Raw genomic sequence first — 18,949 nt, 5'->3', positions numbered from 1 at the left:
AGAAGTCCTCCATGAGTATCTGACAGGTAGCTAGCCTCTGCCTGAATACTTCTTGTCAAGAGCAGCTCATTCTCTCTCATGAGGCAGCCACTTTGTTCCAACCTGGGATGCCTCTGATAAGAAAGATCTTCCTCACATTGACCCAATCTGCCTCCCCAGAGAGGGTCTGAGTTTGAATTTTTGCTGCCTCAGGCAGGTCATCCCCTGTCTGGACCTCAGTCTCTCCACCTGTAAGATGATGGCATTGGACTAGATGACCTCTATGTCGCCTTTTGGCTCCAAAACTTATGATTCCATGAACTTCTCCCGAGTGATTCTGCCCTCTGCAGTGACATGGTGGGTGGGGGCAGGGGAGGGAATCGAATCCCTCTTCTTCATGACTGTTTTGTTTTCCCCCTGAGTTGTATCTAGTTCCTTCAAATGATATGATTTCTAGACTCCTTAGTCTTAGTCATCTTCCTCTAGAAACTCACCAGTGTGTAGGGCAACTAGATAGAGCAGTGGATAGAGTACCAGCCCTGGAGTCAGGAGGACCTGAGTTCAAATCCAGTCTCAGACACTTGACACTTACTAGCAGTGTGACCCTGGGCAAGTCACTTAACCCCAATGCCTAGAGCCCCCCCCCCAAAAAAAAGAGCACCAGCAAACTTGGATAGAATAAAAAATTGCATATTCCAAATCTGGCCTCAGACACATAATACTTACTAGCTGTGTGACCCTGGGAAAGTCACTTAACCCCATTGCCAGAGAAAAAAAGGCAAAAAGAAACAAACAAAAAAGAAACTCACCAGTGTGTCAATGTCCCTCCTAAGATGCCCTCCCACCATAAAGGTCGCCTTCTACTGCTATCAAGATAACTAAAGATGCCCCCAGTTAGCAGTTACATGGCACAGTTTACTTATTGTACTTATAAAGCCCCCAGATGTTTTTCTTGTCAACTTCTGACCATCCAGGTCCCTGCTATCCTGTATTTGTTCTGAGGCACAGTCGCTGTGGATAGGTAATGAAGAGAGTTAAGGACTGGCATCTCAGTCTAATCCAGTTTTAACGTGGAAATTGCCAGATAATAAAGGAGAATCATATTGTATATGTAAATATGAGTTCATGAGACTGGACCACTTAGCCCCAGAGATAGCCCTTAGCAAAAATCCCTTCAGAGACTACTGACCTAGAGAAAATAGATTGGAGCTGCTGCTGGAGAGATTTATATTAGACTTTGTGAAAGCCTTCCTGACTGATGGAGTGGTTGAGTGAGGATAGTACTGTGGTAGCATAAAAGCTCTCCTGTTTATCAGAAAGATCCATTGGATCTGAGGTGGAGTAGGGGTGGAGAGAAGAATGGATGACATGGCTCCGAGGGGCCCCTGGCAGCTCAGAGATGAAAGCTGTTCATCCTTCAGCCTTCTTCAAAAGTTCGGGAGCCTCTTCCTTCTCCTCCTTTAAATCTTTCTTCAATCAGTCAGTCAATAAGCATTCATTAAGAGCTTACTGTGTGCAAGATTTCCAGACTACTCCCAGTGCCTATCCCTTTCCAAGGTGATTTTGGAAGTAGCTGTCATCTCTTCCTCAGAGAGTCAGTGGTAGAGACGTGGAAACTGGTATTTTGACTACTCAGTCCAGTGTGCTTTTAACTGTACAAAACCTTGAGAGCCCAATAAGTACCAATAGAGGAGGTGTAGAATACAACGCTCCGAGAACGTTGAGAATGCTCTGCTCCAATGGAAGCAAAGAAGGGCTTGAAGGTGCCAGCCTTCACTTCGCTAAGGGAATGGAACAGGTCTGATAGGAGACTCCTCCTGCCTGTGGGAGCTCATCACTAATAACAGAGACAAGAGACTGAGACTGAAGGGAATCAAATGTGGTGGGGAGGGGGGAAAGAAGAGAAGAGAAGGGCTCCACGCATTTGGACATTAAAAACGTGAAATCGGGAGGCAGTGTGGTGAAGTAGAATGAGCCCGGGGTTTGCAGAGTACTTGGGTCTAAATTCTGCTCCTAGCTCATGTCGAGGCCTGTTACCTGCACAGCCTTGGGCGAGTCACCCAGCATCAATGGGCTTCAGTTTCCTCATAGGTAAAATGAGGGGATTCTTCTAAGGCCCCTTCAAACTCTGGATGGAGGATCATTGGTACTAGGACTGAGGAACTCTGACCAGCCCCACCGAAAAGGAGCGGAGGCAGCGGCCCCGTCCCCCGCAGACCTGTCCTTAAAAGGGTTCACACACGACTGCCTCCTCTCTCCATCTCTTCCACTCCGCTGGTGAACTTTGCCTGGAGCAGGATGGGGGGGAACCGAGACCTGAAGACAGTTAAAGGAAGAGTAGTGGGCGTATCCCACTTAATAGCCCTGCCCCCTTCCCTCCCCAAAGGGGTGCTGCCGTTCTTAAAGGGGCTGGGCTAAGCCTTCTGCTTCTCATTCATTGTCTTGACAGGAGCATCCTTTGCCGGGCGGGTGGTGTCTCCCAGGCTCTGGCTTCAGCTCCTTCCTCCTCATCAGGCCTGGCCTTCCTGGATCTCAGTTTACATCAGGTGAGGCTAACGGACTTAGGGAGAAGAGGGGGTGCGTCAACGGGGAGGTTTGGAGGGTCCGGGTATCCACCCACCTATCAGCCACCTGTGGGTGTGGGTTTGAGTGTGGGAGAAATGTAGGCTGTGGGGACAGAGCAGATATCAGAGTTATATCCCCACCCCAAGTATTTGCGTGCCTCTCCTATGTCTGACTATTTCTGTGTCTGTGTGGGTGGGGTGTCTTAAGAGCATTCATTGCCAGCCCCGGATCACTGTAGAGGTCGAGTTGGGGGGATGGGAAGGGAGGAGCTTGTGGGTGAGATTCTGAGTTCCATCCCCACCCCCACCCCCTCACAGCTCCCCTGGAAGAGTCCAAGGGAGCAGGCCTGAAAACAAATCCCCGAGAGCATGGGTGGTGTTCAGCAGAGGCATGGAAGGCAGAAGGATAAGCAGAACGCTCAGAACTAGGAGACAGGAAGAGGTTTCACAGAAAAACAAGAAAACCCTAAGTTCCCCTTTCTGTGGTTTCTGGGCCCTGCAGGGTACCTGGGGTGGGAAGGGGGACTGGGTGGGGCAGCAGCTTCCTGCCCTTCCCTCCCCCACCAAAAAAAAGCCCCATCAAATCCACCTAGGCAGGTTCAGGTCAAGAGCTCGCCTTCCCTAAGCCAGAGACAGACAATTAGGGTCCTCTGCCCTGTGACTCAGAGGGATGGGTGTGAAGGGGGTCAAGATCTTGAACAGCAGCAGACCTTTGTGCCCTACCACCCATGACTCTTCTGCCCTCAGAGGGGCACACAACCTGTTGCCTTTGTTGCCCATATCCCAGCCTGTGCTATGGTTCTTGTAGCTCAGGCCCAGAATTCTCAACTTCCCTCCCCAGTGAGGCCTAGTTTGCTAAAGCAGAGCATCTCAGGAAGAGGAAGGAGGGGCAAGCCCAGGACTCAACAGTCACACCACCTCCTTGTGGACAGGGGCCAGGCAGGGATGGAGATCTGGGATCATGGGGTACATGGAGTTTAAGGAGAGAAGTCTCTGTATGTCCATCCCTCTGTGAGTTGAGTAGGTGGTGCAAGGATTTGGGGGACAAGGGGGGGGGTGTCTGGTGAGGTCTCAGCCTCAGCTGGTTCTGAACCTTGTCTGATCCAGTGATAGAGGAGCTTTTCTCAGCATGGGAGGGTCTAAAGGGAACAGGTATCAGATGTAAATGAAGCCTGGCCTCTCCTTTGTGTCTAACCTTCATGACGGGAGGGGGGGGCGGTACCTGCATCCTCTGAGCCTCTGTTCTCTACGGGACCAGGAAAGGGGCAACCCAAGGGAGACGATTTCTAGAAACATGTTTGCTTGGGCAAGGAGGGGACTTGCAAAGGCTATCCCCACTATGCCCTGGCAGTGGTCACTCATTCAAGTCCACAGATCACTTACTTTTGTGCAGGATTTTTGAACTAGGTGCTTTGAGAGATGGAAAGATGCATGAACACGAACCCATCTCTGTTCTCATGCAGGGTAGTCAAGTTAGGAAGATGAGACATGAAAAGATAATTAACAAATGCCAGATGATGCATAAATGCCAACTGAGTAGTACAGACAGCAACATGCTGTACGAGTTGAGGAAGGAGAAATCGTGCAGTCCATGTGTGCAGATGGAGAGTGGGGAGATGTCAGGCAGAGGGACAGCACTGGTAGGCATGGGTGAGCCAGGGTTTCTGCAATGTGGAACGTATATAGGGAAGTCATGGGAAATAAAGGCTGGAAATGTAAGCTCGTGGAAGGTGTGGAATGCCAGGATGAGGAATTTGGACTTGATTGGGAACCTTCTATATAAAGGTGGGAGGGGGAGGTAACAGAATCAATGCTCTGTTATGGGAACTTTAGAACTGATATGGGAGCACTGTCTGGAAGAGGGAAGACTGGAAGCAGAGACAGCAGTTAGGAGGCTGCTCTTCTAGCTCATTTCCTTGGATGGGGGAAGATATGAGAAAAGGGAGGAAGCTCACAGGACCCCCTCTGAATCTCTCTCCTTATGTCCACCTCCAGGATGAGCCGACAGGTGGTCCGAAGCAGCAAGTTCCGACATGTGTTTGGGCAACCAGCCAAGGCTGACCAGTGTTATGAGGATGTTAGAGTCTCCCAGACCACTTGGGACAGTGGGTTCTGTTCTGTCAACCCCAAGTTTATGGCCTTGATCTGCGAGGCCAGTGGGGGTGGGGCCTTTCTGGTGCTGCCCCTGACCAAGGTGACTACAGGTCCTGGGAGATGGGAGAAACCAGAAGGGTAAACCTTCTATGGGAAAGGGGATGGGGAAGTAAAGGCACCCTCAGCCCCCTGAAGCCCCCAGACAGTAAGGAAATGCCCCTGACCCAGGGTTTTAGAATCCTGAAATTTTAGAACTTCAAGAGAGGTGAGAAATCTAGTCCAACTTGCTTAGAAGAGACAAACAAAGCCCAAACTGCAGACTTGACTTGTCCAAGGTCATGGTTATTAGCTGACCCAGATCTAGACCCTGTCTCCTAATTCCCCATCTTTTCCCTTTCTTCCATTTCTTCGGATGGCCTCACTTTAAAGACATCACCTAGCAGAAGGGAGGCTCCACAGAGGATCAGAAAAAAGCTAAAGGTCCACCAGAGAGTACCTTAAGAAATCTGGTCAAAGGGACAGAAACAAGATACCCCACATTTCCCTCCCCATCTCATAATCTGTGGGTCAGCTGATCTGCTGCTGCCCCACAGGCTCCCATAGGGAACTTCCTGGGGACTAGGAAAGGGTGGTGGTGGAGGGCCTAGCTTAAGGGGGCTGCTCCCCCTGATCTGATGCCCCAGCCTCCTTCTTCAGCCCTGCTTCTGCAACTTGGGCTGGGGGGATGGGGGGTAGTCTGAAGTCTGAGGTTGTTACCTTAAATGGGCTGATGGAGACAAACAGAAGAGGAAGTGGTTTTGGGTGCTGAGAGCTCAGCCCCTGGCCTCCCCCACCCAACTCTCCACACCGGAAACTCTGCTCAGCCTGCAGCCCCGGAAGAAAGGTTTTGTTTCCAAACCTCCTACACCTTTCTTCAGGCTAAAGGGTACAGGTTAAGGGATTCAAACACCTCAGCCCTTTCCTTCTTCAATAAACATCCACCCCTAACTCTCCAGGACGTTCCTCCAAACAACCCATTACTCCAACTTCAGGGTCCCCAGTCACAGGGATTTAGCTGCCTCTCCAGCCTCTTCCCCCCTCTCCTCATAGTTCAGCTGCCCTTCTCAAATCCTCTCCCACAAAGAAACAGAGAAGCCCCCGATATTCAGGGAAAAAGGTATACTGAAACGGGTGGGGAACTTTTGGCCTCTAGGACACATGTGGCCTAGGTGCAGCCTTTTGATTGAGTCCAAGTTTTACTGAACAAATCCTTTTATTAAGGGGATTTGTTCTGTGAAGTTTGGATTTAGTTAAAGGGCCACACTTGGAGACCTAGAGGGCCACAGGTCTGTACTACTCATCCCTGCACTAGCTGATCCTTTCTCCACCCCCCAACTCTTCTAGGCTTGGAGGGAGGGAATGGAAGACCCTTCCTTACCTCCAATGGATCTCAAGAATATGGTGGGATGGCAGGAATTAGCGGAGATTCTAAAAAGTTAGAACCAGAAAGTACCTTAGACATCCTCTAGTTCATCCTTTTCATTTGATAGATGAGGAAACAGAGAGGGAACATGACTACCCCTGGGTTACACATCTGTTCAATGGCAGAATTGGGTCCTAAATCTCCTCACACCTAGTCCAGTGTTCTTCCAACTGCTTTCATGATTCCCCGCTCATCAGGACATTCACTTCTACCTGTTATCCATGCACTCATGCAGCTAGCTTCCTTTTACAAAATAATCTGTGGTCAGCATGAGGGCAAAAGGGGCTTTACTCCCACCCACTCCCTAAGGGCACACTTTTCTGGTTCCCTCATGAATATACAGGTATACATGCTCTGTTTCTTCTATCATTGCTATGCCTTCATGCCCAAGGATACTGCATACACACACCCCTTTGGTATTTTGGATTACTTCCACCTTCCTCTTTTCTTCAAACCCAGATGTGGGAGGAAGGGGAATATGGAAGAATATTCCATAGTAGGGGTCATATGGCATACAAGGTCAAGACTGGGTTCCAGGTTGGTCTGTTGCAGGGAACCCTGACCTCCTCCCTGTGACCTCCTATCTCTCAGACTGGCCGAGTAGACAAGAACGTGCCCACTGTCTGTGGTCACACAGCTCCTGTTCTAGACATTGCCTGGTGTCCCCACAATGACAACGTCATCGCCAGCGGCTCTGAAGACTGCATGGTCATGGTGAGTTGGGGGGCTAGAAAGGGGAAGTCCCAAGGCTGAGGTCAAGGAAGGCAGAGTGGAGGAGCTGGGAACCTGAGGGAGGTGTCAGAGTCCAAGGACCTGAGGGACAAGGATGGGAGGAGTACAGGAGAAATGGAGTCAGGTGAATCTGTGCAGGTCACTCTTTAGAGCAGAAGACAGGACAAAGAGAATTGGTCACAAGGTAGGAGGGAGTCAGAGAAAGCAGGGTTCCTTTTCTGTCCTCTCAGGTCTGGGAGATCCCTGATGGCGGCCTGACCCTGCCTCTCCGGGAGCCAGTGGTCACACTAGAGGGGCACACCAAGCGAGTGGGTATCGTGGCCTGGCACCCAACTGCCCAAAATGTGTTGCTCAGTGCAGGTATGACATGGGCGTGGGTCTGGGGACCAGCCACAGCCACATGGAACAACATGGTACATGGGGTGGAGGGCATCCTCTCGGTTCTCACCCCCCTCACCTTTTCCCACAGGCTGTGACAATGTTATCCTAGTGTGGGATGTGGGGACTGGATCTGCTGTGCTGACCCTAGGCCCAGACATACACCCAGACACCATCTACAGTGTGGAATGGAATCGAGATGGAGCACTGCTCTGTACCTCCTGCCGGGACAAGCGGGTCAGGGTCATTGACCCCCGAAAGGGCACAGTTATAGCTGTGAGTAACCACAGGCTATGATTTTCCCTCCTCTCCTTGTCCTCACCACATTGAAAGCCTCCCTATGTTGAGCAAGGGTCCTGTTTCAGTGGGGAGGATTCTCTTCCATTGGGGTCTGACCATTGGAGTCTCTCCTCTATGGGTAAGATAAGCTTGACTCATCTCACCTCACATGTCCCTTCAGGAGAAAGAGCGTCCTCATGAAGGGACTCGGCCAGTTCGTGCAGTGTTCGTATCAGATGGGAAGATCCTCACCACAGGCTTCAGCCGAATGAGTGAGAGGCAGGTGGCCTTGTGGGACATGGTGAGTGAATCACTCCAGTCAAAAATTGGTGGAAAGAAACAGGTTGAAAGTGTGAGAGAGTATCTTCTCCACTCCCTATGAGGCCTATGAGGGAGGGGGATGCCACAAGCACAAAACAAAGGGAATGAAGGTTAGACACTAGGACAAACCTTCTGACTGTGAAAACCTAGTCTAGTGATCAGAGCCTGGGAAGAGGCATCCAGAAACCTGGGTTCTAAATCCAACCCTGCTAAGGATTTCATGTATCAAGTCACTTCATTGCTGTGGGCGTCACTTTCTTCTCTGTAAAATGATGGAATTGGACTAGTTGACCTCTCATTTTGCTCAGCTCTCATAGGGGCCAGATGCCGAGGGGCTCCCTTGGGGACTGGCCGTAACAGGGGCTGATGGCTGAGCCAGCTCCTACATTCTTGTCCCTGCAGCAGAAGCTCGAGGAACCTCTGTCCTTGCAAGAACTGGACACAAGCAGTGGGGTCCTACTCCCCTTCTTTGACCCTGACACCAACATCGTCTATCTTTGTGGAAAGGTGGCTAGGCTGGGCCAGGGGACTGGGGTCTGCGCAGGGAAGTGGGAAGGCACAGGGGAAAGAGGCCCTATGGGAGGAAGCCCTAGGCCTTGGGGATGGGAATGTGGCATTTCTCTGGGTACTTAACTCCCTGCTCCCACCCCCAGGGGGACAGCTCTATACGTTATTTTGAGATCACGGCAGAAGCCCCATTCCTTCACTACTTGTCCATGTTCAGCTCTAAGGAGTCCCAGCGAGGCATGGGCTACATGCCCAAGCGGGGCCTGGAGGTCAACAAATGTGAGATTGCCAGGTGAGGGACCATCCGTTGGCCTGGTTACCCCTTTCTTCTTTACCTCACGCCAGCACTGATCACTAGGCAGTTTTGCTCACCAAAAAAATGTCCCTACAGATTCTACAAGTTACATGAGCGGAAGTGTGAGCCCATTGCTATGACTGTGCCTAGGAAGGTGAGATTCTACCCCTCCCCATATACCTTTACCTAGCTTTACATCTTCCTTCCTTGATCTTCCAGGTCCCTTTCCCTGGGGAATCAGCCTTTCCACCCAGCTGGATAAAGGGATATTATGGATTAGGATCTGGGAAGATGGTCCTGAGGGTCCAACACCTTCATGAGGAAGGCTGTTTGCATAGGAATGGGGTGGGGAGGTATCTCTGAGTCTTACAGCCAGGATATCAGAGTGATTTCACACCCAGGGTACCTGGAATGAGCTTTAGGCTCTCACTACCCCCAAGAGCCAGTAGGTGGTAACACTTTGTGAGGTACAACACCTTGACCCCACCATCCCTGCATCTTACTCCCACAGTCAGACCTTTTCCAAGAGGACCTGTACCCACCCACGGCTGGACCAGATCCTGCACTCACAGCAGAGGAGTGGCTGGGGGGCAAGGATGCAGGGCCCCTACTTGTGTCCCTTAAGGATGGCTATGTGCCCCCTAAGAGCCGGGAGCTGAGAATCAACAGGGGGCTGGACAGTGGCCGCAAGCGTGGGACCACCGAGTCTACTGCAGCCCCTAGCACGGTAAAAGGAGCTCTCCAAAGGGGAAGGGATGGAGAGGAGAGTTCAGGTGCACAGCCCCAGCCTAGAGAAGGAAGGTGCAGGAAGGGCTGAGGGTGAACAAGGAGCAGAACAAGGCATCCAGGTGTGAGAACTGGTGAGAATGAAGGAGAAACTAAGAAAGGATAAGAGGTCAGCCCTTGGGGATGGAAGCCCAAGAGGGAGTTAAGGGATGAGGACGGTGGAGAGCATATTGTAGGGGGAAGGAGGGAGAGACGGGAATCTAGGCCCAGCATCTGAATTCCAGACTGCCTCTCTTCCCAGGAGGCTATGTCGAGGCTGGAGGAAGAGCTACGGCAATTACGGGCCACAGTACAGGAGCAGCAGAAGCGCCTAGATGAGCTGGAAGAGAAAATCACAGGGAAGTAGCTTGGCCCTAGTACCCGAGACCTGGCTGGGCCCTGCCCCATGGGCAGAAGTCACTGGTTGAAATAAGCCCGTGAGAGCAACCCCTCTCCCCCCTCCCATGTCCCCATACCTTATGGGATAGGGTGGGCCTTACAAGCAAAGAAAAATAAAATGGTTTTATTTTCTGATACCTCCTAGACTATTAATTCAAGCCCTTCAAAGGTCTCAGCACATTTGTGGCTCTCTAAAGGGAGGCTGGGATGCCTCACCTTGGCAAAGATGGGGAGATTAAGGGCAGAACAAAACATAAGAGCTGATGTTCAATTTCCACAGCGTAGACAGCAGATTAGATTTCAGCACCTCCACCTTTATAGTTCTGAGGATATAAGTCAACTGCTTGGCAAGCCAGAACCAAAGTTTGACCATAAGTCCTTCCCCTATGTCTCTGCCTATTTTGTGACGGGAAAAGATCTTTAGTGACCTTACTAATAATTGTGGTGCAGAATCCTAAAATGTCAGAAGGGGAAGCATGGACCTGAGAGATAATCTGGCATCCAGCCTAATCCCTTATTTTACAGATGGAGCAGCTGAGACCCACTTAGGAAAAGTATATTATTTATGGCCACATATTAGTAGCAGATCCAGGGCTAGAACCCAGTTGCCCTGACTCTTAAACCCAATGTTTTTCAGCCACACTATGCTGTCATGATCAATTTATTTGAGGGCTGATGTAAAACAAAGCCTACTTCTGCCTATTCGCTGATTCCATACAGCACACCAACTTCCAGCGGTCTGGTTAACAATTATCCCCTCCTTTGACTGTAGTTACTTTCAAAGTAGCCACTCTAAAAGGCCATACACCTTTTCTAACTATACTATCGTGCAAGGCATTTATGGAAATTCTCCTCAGGGGCTGCCTTTAGAACCCCAACGATAGTCTTCTGGGTATCTTTGGTGGCAGTAGATCTTATGCTCTGAAGGTAGGTTTGATTTCTGGCAAGTGCTGAGTCATTCAGAGCCACACTGATGAACAAGGCAGGTGGGCACAAAGTTGAAGGTATTCCATTTTTGGTCAGAAATGAAAAGCAATGATAAAGTGCTGAGATGGGTTTTCTTTTGTGGAGCATAAACTCACAGCACTTCCCTAAGAGGAGCATTGGAATCACAGAATCTCAAAGGTGAAAGGATCTAGTCCAGACACAAATCTTCTCTACAAAACAGACTGACAAAAGGACCACCTAGTCTCTGTCTAGGGACCTCTAGAGGGGAAGCACTACCTCCTAAGGCAGCCCAGTCCATTTCTGAATAGCCCTAAATGTTAAGAAATTTGTTCTAACCTCAAGCCTAAGTACAAGCCCTCTGGAGCTAAGAGTGAGTCTGCTAAGATTTCCATAAGACATCACTTCAAATACTCAAAGGCAGCTGTCTTCGCCCACAGCCCCTGTGGTCATTTCTTCCTCAAGCTAGACATCTTCATTTCCTTCAGCTGATTCCCATAGAGCAAGGACCTTCACCATCCAAGCTGAACGTCTGCTGTTGACTAGCTCATATGTCTCCTTCTTGTCCATGACACGTATCATGGGAGACTTTTTAAAAGTGCTTTGCTAAGACCTAGGTAAACTCTAGTCTAGTAAGCCTGACAGAACATGGAACAAGGTTAGTCTGCAATGACTCACTGTTCCTTGTGATCACTTATTCCTTTTTTTTAGACATTCACTAAATGTCCCTTTAATAACAAATTTTAGAATTTCCCCAGAAATCAAAATCAAGGTGAATGGCTTGTGTGTGTACAGCATTCACAGGCATACACACACACAGGATTTTGAGAAGCATTGCTTGTAAAATGACAGGTGGACTAGCGGCCTCTTGGAATCCTTTCCAGCATTCTAGCATGGTAAGAGTATGTATTACCTCCCAAGAGGACTGACTTGCAAAGTAATATGTTGGGGCATATGAGCTCTGGGCTGACTGTCAAACAATTAACCTTACATTCAGTTAACACTGAGGATTTGAAAGCTTTTGGCATGAGGTAACATGCTAAGAGTCCTGTTAGGGACTCATCTCAAATCCCAAGAGGAAAGGGTCAGCTCACACCACAGCTGTGCCCAGGACTCAGCACACAGCAAGTAAGTACTTAGTTCTTTCTATTCCTATTCCCATTAATCAGTCAGCAATAACAGGGCCTGGTATAAAGCACACCATCTAGAATCAGAGAACTTGAGTTTGAAGCTTGACTTTGGCACTGCCTCATCATGTGACTTCAGGTGATGTTACTTACTTCACCAGATCCTGGCTTAAGTTTCCTTCTCTATAAAATGAACAATATTTGAACTAGATAACCTCTAAAGTCCCTTCCAGCTCCCCCCTCCCCAAATCTATTTCTAAATTTGGTGACACACAGTAGCAGTGTCTCCCAGCTGTCCCAAGTCAGGAATCTTCCAGAAAGAGCATGGGTAAGTGATTACTGTGCCCACCAAGCTGTTCTAGAAACCCAAGTGGTAGTAATAATTAATATTTACAGAGCATTTGAAGTTGCAAAGTATTTTACATATTATTGCATTTGATCCTCACAATCACAAATAAGGAAACTGAAGGTAAGGGAGGTTAAGTGATCTGCCCAGGATCCCAGGTCTTTCTGACTAACTCCAGTGCTATGTACCACACTGCTGGCTCCATCAGGAGCTTTCCTTATCCCCAGATCATTCAGAAAGCCTTTTCCATCTTATTTTAATTGCTATCTTTTATTTTTACATTACTTTCATTCCCAAAGATTAAAAAAAGGAGGGGGAAAGAATTCAGCAAAACTAACCAACATAGCAAGGAGGTCCATTTTCTCAATTCTTCTTGAGGAGCAAGCCTGATTCTTATTAATTACACAATGATTACCGTAATTTTCTGGAACACTTTTCCCTATCATATGCTAATGAAACTTGTAGAACTGGCAGTGGTTTCAGACCGACTAAGTGGCCATGGAACAGTAGGATGAAGCTTGGATAAGTGGAAGTCAGCAGAAACTCTCTTTTCCAGATGGCAGTACAGGGCAAAGGAAAGAAGTCTCTGCTGAATCAGAAGACCTCGGTCCTGGCTCCAGTAACCGGCTTCATGATACCCCCCTTCCCCCCCCAAATCTTCCCCCTCTCCAGGTCTGTTTACTCTTTAAATAACAGCTTACTGTAAATAGTTTCTACAGTGGCCTTCAGTTCTAACATGTTATGCATAATCCAAGGACATTTCGTGAGAAAAGCCTGGTCCTCTATCTCTCCAGGGTCAAAAGGAAAATTTCCACGCCACTTCATAGTTCCCAGAGCTGCTGTTACAACATTAAGAAACCAAACACATGATTTCAGGGGTACAAGGAACTTCCCTTGAGAATCTTGAGCCTTCTAGACAGCTGGGAAATCCCTGCTGGGGGGTTACTTCTCCATACACCAGTTAGTAACTTAAGCCAGAGGAAATAAATCAATAAGGAGTTGGGGCTGGAGGTAATTCCCTGCCCAGTGGTCTGGAAGGGGAAACATGGATGACTCGTCAATAGCAACCTGGAAAGCACCACAGTCCCCTGGCCTGAAGATTAGCCCCTTATAGCACCTCGGCCAAAGAGTCACAGAAACAAAGCCAGAAGGGACCTAAGGGCGTCCCTGTGTAGTTCAACACTCTCATTTTACAGACGAGAAAAATGAGGCTCAGAAAAGAAGAGGGCCGCCAAAAAGGGTGAAAGGGCTAAACCTGGCCGAGAAACGCCAGAGTCCTGACTCCACCCACAACAAGCCGGGTGAACAAACGGACACGGACAGACAGACGGACACACACACATATGCAGGGAACACAGCGGGCGCCGAGCCACAGACCAGAGATTTAATGTCTTAATGTGGAGGTGGGGGTCTCCCGCCCTGCTCGGCGCCCCACTTCTGCCGCTCCTTGTCCCACTGCTCAGGGGTCAGGGTCTTCTGCTCGAACGCGTGGATGTGCTGCATCTCTTCCGTCAGGCACGAGTTCACCAGCCTGAGGGAAAGCCAAGGTGGGGTCACAGGTCACTGCCCCAGGGAATTGTGGGGGGTGGGGGAGGCAGAGCGCCCAGGATGGGGGGGGTGGCAGGTAGCTCACACTCACCTGTGTCTCTGCAGCAGCGGCTTCCCCTGGAACTTGGAGGAGACCACGAGGACTCGGAAACTAGCAGCGCAGCGGGAGAGGGTCGTGTCCTCCACCTCCTGCTCGGGGCGGGAAGGGTTAAGAGGACACCCCACACGCCCCACCCCGGCCTCACTTCTCTCCCCCCACCCCACCCCTCCAGCCACTCGGGCTTAGAATTCACGTGAGGGGGGAGTGGACCCGCCCCGCCCCCGCACTCACCACGTGTTCCGCTTCCAATTCCCGCAGTAGCTTCTCCCGAAGGTACTCGGCACTCAGCTCCATCTCGGCTTCCGAATCCCAGGCCAGTCACAGGACCCTGAGCCGGCGCCTCTTCCGCCCACACTATCGCCACTTCCGGGAGATGCCTTTCGGCGTACAATTTCCGCCCTCACTGTACCTTTCACGTTTTGTCTCCCCAGTCTTATACAGTCATTTCCGCCCTTAAGACTCCTCTCGTTCGTTGCCACCGCAGTTCCATGTTCGTCGCTTCCGCCCTCATTTTACCCCATGGACCCACCATTCCGCCCTCATTTAACCTTTAGTCTGCGATTGGCCCACACCGGAAGTTCGGTGCTGAACTCGGCTCGGGGTGGGCTCCCGGTTCTTTTCAGAAAGGCCCTCCCCTTTTTGTATTTTCTGACCCAGTTTCGACGTCCCGATCGTAGCCTGGTGAGGGTCCCCCTCCTCTAATTTCCTCTCCCCTCAGCCTTCGGCAGTGTGTCGACTCCCAGGAACGAAGCCCCCGGCCGGTAAACGAGCACGTCTGGGTCAGAGGCTTCACAAAAACCACACCACGGCCATGACAGCTATTCCCCGGCCTCCGGGCTACCCCTGATCTTTTTTCCATCCTCTGCAGGGAACGATGGGGCCCGCGGAAGCCTCTCGGGAGGTGAAGAAGCCGCAGCCATTCTTCGGGGTCTACCTCCTCTACTGTCTCAACCCCAAATACAGAGGCCGCGTGTACGTGGGCTTCACTGTGAACCCCTCTCGGCGAGTCCGGCAGCACAACGCTGGGCGCAAGAAGGGAGGGGCGTGGAGGACCAGCGGGCGAGGACCTTGGTAATGGGCACCATGGTAACGGGCACCAGGGGGCGGGGCGGGGCCGGGCAGAGACGCCACGCCTTCCAAGCTCTAGCCGGCTCGGGGAAATAGGCTGATGGGTGGCTGGACCTGGGGAAAGCAGCAGGCGCGTCCCATGTAGCCAGGGCTGGGAGAGCCTCGGCCATCCATCGGCCAGAGTACGCCCTCCCTTACACCGAAGCCCCCAAGCATCCCCAGACCTTAGACCACACGTAGACCAGCTCCCCCGCACACACTGTGTCCCTGACTGCCTCGTGGTTTCTGCAGGGAAATGGTCCTCATCATCCATGGCTTTCCTTCTGATGTGGCTGCCCTTAGGGTAAGGGTCAGGGCGCAACAAGGGAGTGGGCAGGGAGGGCAGGGGAGAAGGAACAGGTTGGAGAAAGAAAGGTATGAAAGCCGAAACTTCGATGCCCACAACACCTTGTCCTCCATCTCTCTCCCCTTTAGTTTGAGTGGGCCTGGCAGCACCCTGGGGCCTCCCGTCGCCTGTCTCACATAAGTGGCAAAGCCAGGAAGGAGGGGACCTTTTTTTTCCACCTTCGGGTACTGGCCCAGATGCTGCAGGTGGCCCCTTGGAATCGGTTGCCCCTGACTCTGCGTTGGCTACGACAGGACTTCCAGCAGGAACTCAGCCCTCCACCTCCCCAGCACATGCCTCTTGCTTTTGGGCCTTTGCAACCAGGCCTAACTCAGAGGGGAAGGAGAGGGATGGTGGGCAAGGAAGCAGATGAGGTCCTCTGCTCTCTCTGCCAGCAGTTAGTCCAGGTGAGACAGCATAGTCTTTCCTAAGGTATGACCAATGGGAGAGCTGTAGAGTGATGTGAGAACAATAAAATATTCTTTGCTTAAATTAAATTAAACCCCATATCTCCTGTCTAACTGGCAGGATAAGGATGGACCCCTTTGCTGTCCTCACCCCAACTGTCCTTTGAATGCTCACCTGATTTGCCTTGCTGAAGAATTCCTTCAAGAGGAACCCCAACAGCTTTTGCCCCTGAAGGGCTGCTGCCCAGGGTGAGTTGGAAGCTAGAAGCTCTTGGAGATGAAGAAAAGAATGGTCTATGTTCCTTCTCCACTAAATCTCTCCTTTTGGTCCACTTCTTTTTTTGTGTAGCTGTAAGAACACTTTGTTGTGGGGAGACCTGATCCGTCTACACCAGGTATATCCTAGCAACCTGGAAGAGGTAGAATCTGACCTTGAAGAGGTGAGAAGTGTGTTTTGTGGTCCAGACTAATTCTTCTTCTTTTCTCATCCTAGGCCCAACTCTGACTCTCCCATTTATCTCCACAGACACACTGGACAGATGAGCTGAAGACTTAAGTGGCCATATTTTTCTGCCTTAAAGGATCTAACCTTCCCAAGAACCTAGTTTTATTTTTTACCTCCAGCAGGCTTGGGGGGGATTTTTAATAATTTTTATTAGACAAGTGGAAAAGACTAGATTTGGAGTTAAAAGAGCTAGATTCAGATTTTAGCTCCAAAACTTAACCAGCTATTTCATACTAGTGCTGTAGAGTTGTTAATGTTAGTTTTCACAATGAAGAGACTAAGTGAAATGCTGGGCTACTTTGGGGTAGGGAAAAAAGGAAGAAACCTGGGATGGAGTCATAGAGAAAACAAATGTGTGTTTTCTTACATATGGGGTTTAGCATGGAGGAGACAAAAATAGTATTAGGAAGGGAAGGAAAGCTGACACAGGCTTTCCCTGTCTATAGGTGGGAGAGTATCCTAGGAGAACAAATACTACAACAAAGTGAACAGCTACAGGCACCTGACTTGAGAACTCAGTGCTCTTAGGATCCTACATTCCTGACCTCAACTTTGGTTTAACTCACTTGGTGCTAGTGACCAAAAGGGAGAGCTCACAGCTACCTGGAAGAATTGAGGGGAGAAGGACCAGGAAGATGAGAGCTGGAGGGAGGGGAAGGGAAGGGAAAAGCTGGTATGTTAAACTAAGATCTGCCTCCAAACTCTGTGTTGTCTCCCCCTATCAGAATGGAAGTTCCTTGAGAGCAGGGATTGTCTCAATTTTCTATTTGTATCCCCAGCACTTAGCAGAGCTTAGCACACAATAAGCATTTAAGCTGAATGCTTTTTTATCCATTCGTGTACTTTCAATAGTGTTCCCAAATTCCTGATGTGTATTAATCTTCAGGATTTGGGAATGAGAAATTGTAATTCACAAAATCATGTTATTCTGTATTTTTAAAAAATACTTTATTTACATGTTTTTAAATATCAATGAGTTATCATAATAATAAACAGTCATTTTTCTGTGAGGGTTATACTAAAAGTTTCAGGTTTTCTATAAAAAAAGATAAAATAATAAATGCATGGTTTATTATTATTACAAACTAATATATTGCTTACTGGCAAACATCTGTCAACAAGTCGACTAACTAGCATTCTTCATAATCTACTCATTATTACTGGTTATCTGAATTTTTTTTTTTTTAGGCAATTGGGGTTAAGTGACTTGCCTGGGGTCACACAGCTAGTAAAAGTGTCAAGTGTTTTGTCTGAGGCTGGATTTGAACTCAGGTCCTTCTGACTTCAGGGCTGGTGCTTTATCCACTGTGCCACTTAGCTGCCCCCTAAAATTTCTGAATAAATAAAAATATAGTTTAGTAGTATTTATTTTACAAAAAGAACTGTAACCATTAGCAAATATTTAAACACTGGAAAACACCAGTAAACATTATTGGGTAGCATTCAAATAATGTAACATTGACTTCTAGCAAAGTTAACATTACACAAAATGATATGACAAAATTGCCAATTTAATGGGACTCAATTTTGCTTCCAAAACTTGTTATTTTTTGGGATACTACTTATATAAGATTAGTATAAAGTGTGTTATGCAGAGAAACTTATAAATAATATTTATTTGCAAGAATGACTCACTGTCAACGGCAGATAAAGCCACAAATATGGCAGTAAGACTGCCTTCTCTTCTATGTGCTCCTGTTCTGGTTTCCAGAAATGTAGACCTTAACCTTTGACTCCATATGTCAGTGTTTTTTGCTTTTACTCATCGGTGGATTCCTATCAACCAGTAATGTCTCTATGTTGATTATTAACTTTAATTCTCGAAGGAGAATCAGCACACTTATTCCTGATTGTTCAACTGATCTTTCTCAGGATTTGGGGAAAAAAAGTGTCCCACATAGAAATACTACACTCAGTCATTGAGCATTTATTAAGCACCTACAACGTGCCAGGCAGTGTGCTAGATACTGGGGACACAGTTACGAGAGATGCCTTCATGGAGCTTGCATTTCTACCAAAGTGGAATCACTCCAACAGTCCCTCTGAATTCCCATCTCTGTCCATGACACAAACATTCAGCTAGTCACCCCCAGGCAGAAATCTTTGGGTCATATTTGACAAATTTATCCTGCATCCTAGGACACATGATGTCCTTGCCAAATAAGCCTTCTCCATTTTTCTTTAGTAATCTTTTTCACAATCCTCCCTTGTTCTCCATTTCCACTGCTACCACCCTAGTCTAAACTCATTGCCTCACACCTCATTCATTACAAAAAAGGTTTGTAGCTGAACTTTCAGACTAGGGCTTTGGGGACATTAGACACGCTCTTAAACACAAATCTCATCATTCACCCGTTCGAACATCTTCAATAACTCCCAGTTTACGAGGTCCAACTTTCCAAAAGTATTTCTCTTCTACTTTCTCACACCATGATCTTGGACAATGCACTACCTGTCTTTGGACTTCTGTTTCTTCATCTGAAAAAAATGAGGGGGTCAGACAAGAGCTCTAAGCTGCCTTCCAGCTCTTATGTTCAATATCCTATGTATCTTCTAAGTCTAGTCAAGCTGAAATACCGAGGCAATATTCTATGAGAATTTCATGCTATAGTTTCTTTTTCTTTTGGCCATGAGTAATGGGAATTTGTTTTGCTTGACTATGCATATCTGTAATAGGTTTTATTTTTCTTCACTTCTCAATGGGTGAGGAAGGAGAAGGTAAGAGAAAGAGAATTTAGAACTG

General features: G+C 48.7%; 3 protein-coding genes across 4 annotated transcripts; 2 read left to right on the top strand and 1 right to left on the bottom strand.

Moving 5' to 3' along the window:
- Positions 1–2,405: 2,405 nt before the first annotated feature.
- CORO1A (coronin 1A) lies at positions 2,406–9,912 on the top strand. The gene is made up of 11 exons (XM_021006646.2): positions 2,406–2,525; positions 4,539–4,737; positions 6,691–6,813; positions 7,062–7,191; positions 7,301–7,485; positions 7,670–7,789; positions 8,212–8,316; positions 8,463–8,608; positions 8,708–8,765; positions 9,123–9,338; positions 9,639–9,912. The coding sequence occupies exons 2-11, from the start codon at positions 4,540–4,542 to the stop codon at positions 9,741–9,743; spliced, it is 1,386 nt and encodes a 461-aa protein (XP_020862305.1). The 5' UTR covers positions 2,406–2,525; position 4,539; the 3' UTR covers positions 9,744–9,912.
- A 3,651-nt stretch (positions 9,913–13,563) lies between these two features.
- BOLA2B (bolA family member 2B) lies at positions 13,564–14,155 on the bottom strand. The gene is made up of 3 exons (XM_021006649.2): positions 14,073–14,155; positions 13,833–13,930; positions 13,564–13,724 (listed from the first exon to the last, which is right to left on the bottom strand). The coding sequence occupies exons 1-3, from the start codon at positions 14,133–14,135 to the stop codon at positions 13,586–13,588; spliced, it is 300 nt and encodes a 99-aa protein (XP_020862308.1). The 5' UTR covers positions 14,136–14,155; the 3' UTR covers positions 13,564–13,585.
- Positions 14,156–14,360: 205 nt separating this feature from the next.
- On the top strand, positions 14,361–17,216 carry SLX1A (structure-specific endonuclease subunit SLX1A). Of its 2 annotated transcripts, none has more exons than XM_021006648.2 (7): positions 14,361–14,522; positions 14,710–14,912; positions 15,201–15,252; positions 15,384–15,701; positions 15,823–15,950; positions 16,051–16,141; positions 16,228–17,216. In XM_021006648.2, the coding sequence occupies exons 1-7, from the start codon at positions 14,361–14,363 to the stop codon at positions 16,255–16,257; spliced, it is 984 nt and encodes a 327-aa protein (XP_020862307.1). In that variant the 3' UTR covers positions 16,258–17,216. The 2 variants fall into 2 exon arrangements, with proteins under 2 accessions (XP_020862307.1, XP_020862306.1); XM_021006647.2 differs by having other exon boundaries at positions 14,441–14,602.
- The last annotated feature ends 1,733 nt before the right edge of the window (positions 17,217–18,949 follow it).

Source organism: Phascolarctos cinereus, unplaced genomic scaffold (genome assembly GCF_003287225.1).
Source record: "Phascolarctos cinereus isolate Bilbo 61053 unplaced genomic scaffold, phaCin_HiC Scaffold_4;HRSCAF=312, whole genome shotgun sequence".
Taxonomy (NCBI): Eukaryota; Metazoa; Chordata; class Mammalia; order Diprotodontia; family Phascolarctidae; genus Phascolarctos; species Phascolarctos cinereus.
This window is presented reverse-complemented; position numbering and strand designations above follow the sequence as displayed.